A 9249-nucleotide genomic window follows, 5' to 3' on the forward strand; every position below is an offset into this window, starting at 1 on the left:
ATCTCAAATCAATATGCTTAGTTCTGGAATGATATGTAACATTTTTGCTCAAATCTATAGCACTCTAGCTATCAAAGAAAACAATTTCATTTTCTTGTTGCATTCTAAACTCTAGGAAAAATCTAATCACCCAAAATAACTTATTGAGGAGTGATAGGGGGAGGGAATGACGTGTCACCACATCACTGATTGGAAAAATAATAAAGGGGTGAGGAGAGAGAAGAAAGATAAAATTTGTTATTTTTTCAACGAATCAGATTGTGCCATGTCATTCTCTCTCAAATTTTCTCTCCCAAATTCCCTCCCCCAATCATTTCTCCAACTCATTACCAGCTCAAGTTGCTGCTATATTCCGCTTCTGTTGTTGACAAATTAAGCCACATATTTCTACAACTTGGATTTCCATGACACGACTTCCCCGCAAAATTAAACACATAACCCAAAGTGGATTTTCTGTGATCCATATCTCTAGTCATATTAGCATCTGTGTAACCTTCTAACATTGTTTCACTATTTCCAAAACTCAAACACAAATGGGAATTGCCTCTTAGATATATAAGAATCCACTTCACTACTTCCCAATGTTATTTTATTGGATTAGAGAGGAATCTACTTATCACACCGACTGTATGCGCTATAATGGTTTAATGAAAATCATTCCATGCATCAAACTCTCTACACTTGAGGAGTATGGCACACTTGACATTTTATCCTTTTCTTTCTCTGATAATGGACACAATTTCTTGCTCAATTTTAAATGTCTAGAAAGTGGACAAGTTACATCCTTTAGTACTTGCATGTTAAATATCTCAAACAACCTTTCAATATACTTTTCTTGTGACAATAAAAGTTTCTTGGCCTTTCTATCACGGGTAATTTGCATGCACAATATTTGACATACTTGGCTCATGTCCTTCATGTCAAATGTCTTGGACATTTCTTTCTTAAATATAATTATTATATGAGTATCATGTCCTGCAATCAACCTATCATAAACATAAAGTAAAAGGACTACACACTTTTTATTAGAAAATATTTTGAAGTAAACACACGGATCTGCCTTTGGTTCTCTATTACACATACTCGTCATAAAATAGTCAAATTTATTGCAGCACTTTATCAGAGCTTGTTTCAAACAATATAGACTTTTCTTCAATTTACAAACCATGTTCTTTTTTCTTTCACTTCAAATCCCTCTAGTTACACCATGCAGATCTCTTCTTTCATGTTCTTCTTCCAAGTTATCATGAAAGAATGTAATTTTTACATCAAGTTGTTCAAGCTCGAGATTTAAGCTAGCTACTAGACCTAACACCGCACGAATGGAAGTCATCTTTACCACTAGTGATAAAATATCATCAAAGTCGATGCCTTGTTTTTGTCCAAAACTCTTTAAAACTATTCGGGCTTTATACTTCATAATTTCTTAATTTTCATCTCTTTTTAGCTTGAACACTCATTTGTTTCTCAATGACTTTCATCTCTTAGGAAGCTCCGCTAGCTCATATGTGTCCATTTTTTTACAATGACTTAATCTCGTCTTTCATTACATTCTATCATTTAGCTTTGTCTTTATGAGTTTGCGTCTCCTAAAATCTTTTTGGCTCTCCATCTTTTGTCAATAGGATATACTCTGAAGAAATATATTTTTAGAAGGTTGGTGCTCTCTTCCGAACCTTCTTACTTAGAACTCTTCTAGTTCCTCTCGATGATGTTGTTCCCTTTGCTTAGGAGCATCATAAACAATCTCATCATCATTACTACCATTCATGTCAGATGTTTCATCTATGACTTCTTCATTATGTTCATATTCATTTGCTATAACTGACTGTACATGTAAAGGAATTTGTATGAGTTCTATGGACTCATCAACTCTCTCTAACTTCTCGTTGATTTCCAAATTTATCTATGTTTGACCCTCGAAGAATACAACATCTTTACACCTGACAATTCTCTTATTTTTTAGGTCCCATAATCTGTACCCAAATTTCTCATTTCCATATCCAAAGAAAATATATGGAATTTCTTTATCATCTAATTTGGATCTTTGTTCCTTTGGAATATGCACATATGTTTTACATCCAAACACCCATAGATGCGAGTATGACACATTCTTCTTAAACCATACTCTTTTTGGTATTTCAAACTTCAAAGAACATATGGTGACATGTTTATGAGATAGCAAGTTGTGCGAAATGCTTCTCCCCCAAACTATTTTGGCAACTTTGTCATCTTCAGCATTCATTTCACATTTCTACAATGGCGTAATTCATTCTTTCGGCCATATCATTGTGTTGCGGAGATCCAGGCACTGCCTTCTCATGTCGAATTCTATATTTTATCTAATATGCTTTAAACTCCTTGGAGCTATACTCTCCCTACTTATCAGAGCGAAGACATTTCAACTTATTGTTTGTCTCTCTTTCTACCATGACATGGAACTCTTGAAAGTAATTAAATATTTGGTCTTTCATTCTCATAAAATAAACCACACCTTTCTAGAAATAAATGTTTGAAAATATTGATTGTCACTCAATGATTCTTCCTCAAAAGAACTACACACATCAGAACAAACCAAGTCCAACACATTATATTTCCTTTCTGATGTTTGACTAAAAAATATTGGATGCTGCTTAATAAATGGGAAGTAGTCGCATAGATCCAGAACCTCATCTTTGGTTGAGGAGATGTGAAGTTTCCTCACCAGAATTCACATCCCTTTCTCACTCATGTGGCCAAGATATTGATGCCACAAATTTAGAGAGGTTTCAACTTGTACTACATTTAATCCATTCTTGAGTACTTTACGTGGGTTCGGTATGGAGAGTGTCATAACTTCCCTTTTCCTACAATTATTGATTCCTTGATGAGCTTTCATTCCCCACCACCAAGGTAATGCTTGAATCCATCTTGTCCAATGCAAAAAATGATATCAAGTTTAGACGCGAATCAAGAATATGTTGCACATCTTTTAATGTTAATGGATGTCCCAGTTCTATCTACAAATAAATATCACTAATATCCACAATGTTTGAGTGACTAGTATTACCCATTTTCAATGTATCAATATCTCTAGACTTGTAAGTTGTGAAGAACTCTCTATTTAGGGTAGCATGATAGCAAGCACATGTATCAATTATCCACTCAAATCCTTGGTGACCTTCTACATGTACATATTATTCATTTTCACAAAAAAGAATCACTACATCATTTGCAGTTATAATGGTTGTGGTGTTTCTATTCTAATATTTTTCTTCTAATTTTTCCTTCATTATGTAGTAGTTTTTATGCTCTATAACTTTTCTTTATGTGACCTTCTTTACCACAGTGATAATATTGTCTTCCCTTATATTTTGATATGTTTTTGGACTTGTTATGGCCTTATTATTGTTGTCGTTATTCAGTTCTTCCCATGTTCTCTATGACTAAAGCTTGTGCACTATTTATATTAGTTGACTTCCTTCTTGTCTCCTCATTGAACAAGTTATTAGTAACTATACTCATAGAAAGCACACCATTTAGAGTTGCATTACTAACTGTAACAACCAAGGTCTTCTAACTGTCGAACAATCCTTACACATTTCCCATCGCTATATTGTCATTCCATGTGTTTCTCTTACTATTCTTATATTTCTAAGTCCAAATAAAAAAAAAAGTTTTAAATTATGTTTTAAATTTAATGGTATGTGGATCTGGTCTGAATTTTCTTTAAGCCCAATCTAAAAATTAAGAAAAAAAAGTTCAAACTAAAATAAAAAGTTCAGGCTTGAATGTTGGCCCAAAACAATTTCTTCCAAAACAATTTCTCCCGATCCACTCTAATTAAACCCGGCCTAGTCCATTGCATTATTCTGGCTCAAATGTATTAAATTAATATATATATATAATTATTAAGTTTTTTTTAATAATCCAGATATAAATATATATATATATATATATATATATATAAAACAAAATATTTTTATATCTGGATTATTAAAAAAAACTTAATAATTAGTAAATGATAATATAATAAAAAAGTTATATAAAAATTAATTACATTAATTCATTTATTTGAATAAATAATAAATTTATTTAATTTATAAATGTAAATTTAAATACTTTTAGTAAAATTATATAAATGAAATTATTTATAAAATAATACAAAATTTATATTCATACCATCTATGATCATAAGAGTTTATGAATAATTTAAGAGTTGATTTAAATAAAATAATTAGCCTACTTTGAAATCATGCAATTTTAAAAATTAGATTTTAAATGCATAGATAAGATTGACAAATTGAATACTCATTAACTCATTCTTAATATATGAGGAGTGATAGAGGGAGGGAATTTGGTAAGAGAATTTAGTGAGGGAATGACTTAGCATCACCTTCATTGGTTGGAAAATGTATAAATGGGAAGAAAGAGAGAAAAGAGAGAAATTATTTGATTTTTTCAGCTAAGATTATACCAAGTCATTCCCTCACAAAATTCCCTCGCCTAATCATTTCTCTTAATATATATATATATTTATATATAATATATATAATATATATATATATATGGGAAATGAAACATAACGGTAAATTTGAGCGGAAAAACGTAGGGAATGACATTGCATGTTACGTGTCAATTTTAATTAAATTTTGTCTTTATTCTTCCGTTACTTTTTTCTCTCTCCTAAATATAGCTCAATTCCACAGACTCACTAAAAATCTTTTTTGATTCATTCTTCGTCCGAAATCATTTTCGATTCATTCTTCGTTCGATTCGTTCGTTCTCGCACCTCGTCGTTTATCCCTTATTTCTGACTTCCGCTTTCGACCTAACATAAATATTCATCCACCGATTCTACCGCTTCAATGTCTTCCGGCGCCGACCGATCAGAAAAGTTACTTTTATTTGGTAGATCTATTGTTTCTGTATAGATTCTTTGTTCTTTCGTTCGTTTTGTGTATATTTGAAAGGTGTATCAAATGTATTGATAATCTGAAATGATTCATTGTAAGGATTTAGCTGCTTTTGTGTGAATTTTCTGTATAAATCATTTGTTTTTTCTTTGTTTTGTATAGATTTGAAAGGTGTATCAAATGTATTGATAATCTGAAGTGATTCGCTGTAAGGATTTAGCCGCTGCCATTAGAGGACATTAGTGTTGATATGTTTGAGAAGATGATGCTCCTTCAATTTTTATGTATTAATTGAAAACTATTGTTAAACTCCATCTTAAACCTTTGATATTATATGAGATTGTTATTAAATTGAGAAATAAAAGCAGACCTACAAGATTTGAATAATAGAGAAGGAGTCAACATTAAGTAGTTTTATCGGTCGGTCAATCTGAAGGATTCAATGTAGCTCCGACCATCAGCACAATATCAAGTGTTAAAACTCAAGAGAGATAAAGTAAAAAGAGAGATGAAAATATATTGTTAAAAGGTGGAGCAATAACAAATTTTTTTTTAATAATTTTGTTTTGAAATCGACCTCACTTGTTGTTAGTAGAGCTTTCCAGATTCCAATTGATAAATAGCATTGCAAAGTACATGATCCTTAAGGGGGAATACAAGACATCTTATATTTGGCATGACTACTAAACTTGGAAAGTACTACCCATTATTTGCACCTTAACCTCAATATCAACAAACAAACAATTACAAATCTTATGAGGACATTAACGTCATGATGGACATTCAACAAATCAATCAAGCTTTTAATGGTGGACCAACAGAGAAAAATAATATAAGAACCCATGATCCCAGAAGACAAAAGACCTCTATTTACATCATTCCAATCCCAATTACTGAAGCAATATAGAATATGTTGACATAAACAATCCGACAAAAAACAGTCTTACAAGAATTCAAAACCATAAACAATGTTATCTACAAATTAATCGCAAAAACTTCCTAGTTAGATGAATAATTGAAGATAGATGAATCAACAAAGGTGACTTGAGTTCACCATTATACTAACATCTCCACAAATGAGGATATGTGAGTCTATTACAATTGATTCTGGGCACATTAAACTCTGATTTGTAGAACATACAACTGGTTCTATTACAACCTAACCAAAAAAGAGTAGATTAATAAAATTATAGGCAATTGAAAGAGTAGATTAAGTCAGTTATTGGAGCATTTGGGGGTTTCGATGGGCGAACTCGAACCGATGAACTCAAACAGGGTTTATAATGTGTTCACTATTATCAACACTCTGGTTAGAATGAAGAATCTGAAGGAAACGCATTCGGGTGCTTCCAGCCAACAGACAGGTGGAAAATCAATTATTCGATCTAAACAGCCAGCAACTTCCATCTTGTCAACGGGAGCAAAAAGATCCAAGACTGTCAATGAATCAGAGGCTAGTTCCACTAGCCTAAAGAGTTCTTCAAAGAAGGTTTCTGAAACTGTTGATTCCAAAATCAGGCAAGGTCCAGTTGAACTTGCCACCATTCCAATGTCTTCCCTGTCTCCGGCTGCCAGTTAGTTGAGGAGATCTTCAAGGCCAGCTGTCTCAAGAAGTGACAAGTCAAAGGCGCACCGCGCGTCTAAATCAATGAAGGCTTCATCAAAGGTAACTCCTTCTATATCTTTGGCCGATGTGCCCAAGTTTGATGTTCCTATAATGGAACAAGAAAAATCTGTTTTTATTCCTGAAAAGGAATCTGCTGAAGGGCCTGCTGTTGAGTCAGTTGGTCCAAATGTTGAGAATATTGACAAGACTGAGTCTCTTGTTCAACAACCTGATCAAGTAGCCGCTGGTGCTACAGAATTTGCCCAACCAGAACAAGGTGTAGTCCTTACCCTTGTTTCTGGTAATGATGCTGAAAAGGCTCCGTCTGTTTCTATCAAAGAGCCTCTCTCCATCAACCCCATTTCGAAAGACTCAATAGTTACTGGGAAAGTCACTCGAGGAGAGCTTCCTCCTGGACTTTTCAAGAAACCTGTATCGGCTTATGAATTGATGCATTCCACAAGGCAGTCAGGTGGAATAGTTTTTGGTGAACCAAGACCCTCTCCAAAACCTGTTGAGGTGGCTGGAAAAGGGAAAAGTGTTGTAATTGAAGAAAGTGAAAATGTTTCTGAGGCAACATGTATTGTTGACCTCATGATGAATCAAGTCAAGGATATTACTGTTGAGAAAATGGAAATCTTTGATTCTTGGAGCCAGAACAGATTATCTATTCAGTATGATGAGGTAATCACGGGTTCAGGGATTAATACTCAATGGCACAAGCTTGTAGCAGATGAGAAGAAGGTTCTCAAATGGGCTAAAACTCCGCATGTGTCGGAAGCTCTTAAAAGGAAAGATCTTATCAAAGCTTGTCTAAGAGGAAGAGCCTTATTCCCCATCCTTGAAGCCAGAAAAGCCAACTTTAACCCCATTAAAAAAGGTACTGAAGTTGAAGTAAAAGTCCTAAAGAGATTAGACGAGATTATGACTGACTATCTGTCTATAGTCACTCGATACGTTGATGGAGCTAACTGCTCAGGAGTGAGCTATTTTGGCATTTTCTCTAATGAAGACGAACCAATGGATGTCTTTATTGATAATGATGATACAGATGAGCAAGATGCTGCTCTTCTAATAGATTTTGGAAACCTTTCTGCAGAAGAAAGACGATTAATGGCTCAACCTATTGTCGAGCTAAATAAGGAACCCATTTAAGAGAATCCATCTCTAAAGGAAGAAGAAGAAGAGATAATTCAAGAGCCAGAAAAAGCTCTTGTAAATCAAGAAGAAGTTATTGTTAAAGAGCTGGTCCAAGCTCTTGAAATGCAAGAGGAAGAAACTACTGTGGAGATCGTTCAAACTCTAACTGAAAAGGAGGTCGTGATATCCCCTGTTGTCATAACAAAGGATGCTCAAGAAAAGGAGGCTGAAGATAATCAGCCTGAGATTAACAAATTTGAGGGGGAACCCTCAAAAGACAAAGATGCAGAAGAAGAGAGTTCCTCGTCTGAGGGGGAACATGATCTAAATGCTAGAACTCTCAAGCCTCTTCCATTTACAGGTATTATTGTCTGTAGTGTTCATGAGAACTTTCTTCATCCTCTCCACAACAAGGGAAATATGTATGAAAGATTTCAAAGAGTAGAAAGGGAGTTGGAAGAAGAAAAGAAGAATAAAACTAGTGATGAGTCTGAGAAAGGTGAACACGAGCAATCTTTGCAGATTCACACTGAAGCTAATCCCATGCAGAGCATGGCTGCAGAATCACAAGATGATTCATCCAATGAAGGATCCTCTGCTGATGGTACCAAGCTTCTGAAATCGATGACATCTCTGCTTTCCTCTCTTCAGACAAATGTGATGGCTATGGGATCAGATGTAGTAAATATTTTGAAGACTCAGAAAGAGGAAAGAAAAGAAGTTGTTGAGTGTGTCAATATCCTTAAAGAATTGGATAATACTCTGAAGAAGAATACGTATGAGACTCATGTTGCAAATCTAAATTTCTCCAAATTTGAAAAGGAGCTCTTCAGTCGGCAATCTGAAATGATGAGTCTTGAAAGACAAATCAATTTTGATAATCATCGTGAGGTCTTGGAATCAATGGAATTATACAAGAATCAACTAAATTGAAATTCAAGGAAGTTTGAGAAGAACAGAAGGTGAAAGGTTGGAGTATGCTGACTCCATTGCAAGAAAGTTTCAAGAGAAAGAGAATGCTAAAGCTGCTGCTGAAAGAGAACAGTCTCGTATCACCCAAGGTGAGCCTAGCAGAAGAGGTGACGGTGTATCAACCGGCACCAAATATAAGTGTGCGCCAACCAACGATGAAAATCCAAGGCCAACCAAAAGAGGCGGAGGTAGAAGCGGTGGTGATCGCAGAGGACGAAGCAATAGTGGTGGTCGTGGTGGGCAATCAGGTAATGATCGAGGAGGTCGTTCCAGTGGTAGTGATCGTGGTGGGAGATCAAGTGGTAGCGGTCGTGGTGGTCGTGCTCTTCCTCCGTTCCAAAACCTGCTAACTGGTGAAGGAATAAGCGGTGGAGGTTTCAACTATCCAATCGATCCTCGAGTGAAAAGGGAAGAACAATGATTTCCTTTCTCTTCTTACTTTGTTTTAAAACTATGTTTCTTTGACTATGTTTTTGGAATATTGGTTTTTAGAAGTGGTTATGTGTGATGGATGAATAAGTTTTACCCTGCATTTATATGATGAAAGGGAGAAATCATCATCAAAAAGGGGGAAATTATTGGGTCAAATTATTTTGACCATGTGTTGAAATAGTTTGACTATTGGAATTTTGATGA

General features: G+C 34.7%; 1 protein-coding gene across 1 annotated transcript; it reads left to right on the plus strand.

The window, feature by feature from the left end:
• The first annotated feature begins 8061 nt into the window (after window positions 1–8061).
• Window positions 8062–9034, plus strand: LOC124924366 (keratin, type I cytoskeletal 10-like). Its single transcript, XM_047464414.1, has 2 exons — window positions 8062–8527; window positions 8583–9034. The coding sequence occupies exons 1-2, from the start codon at window positions 8062–8064 to the stop codon at window positions 9032–9034; spliced, it is 918 nt and encodes a 305-aa protein (XP_047320370.1).
• Window positions 9035–9249: the final 215 nt, after the last annotated feature.

The sequence above is a fragment of the Impatiens glandulifera genome, chromosome 2, assembly GCF_907164915.1.
Source record: "Impatiens glandulifera chromosome 2, dImpGla2.1, whole genome shotgun sequence".
Classification (NCBI taxonomy): Eukaryota; Viridiplantae; Streptophyta; class Magnoliopsida; order Ericales; family Balsaminaceae; genus Impatiens; species Impatiens glandulifera.

What these genes read in the sequence shown, in the direction of transcription:
- LOC124924366 (XM_047464414.1), top strand. Translation starts at nt 8,062, where the DNA reads ATGTATGAAAGATTTCAAAGAGTAGAAAGGGAGTTGGAAGAAGAAAAG. An exon ending in AATCAATTTTGATAATCATC is followed by an intron (nt 8,528 to 8,582) that starts GTGAGGTCTTGG and finishes TTGAAATTCAAG; the next exon opens with GAAGTTTGAGAAGAACAGAA.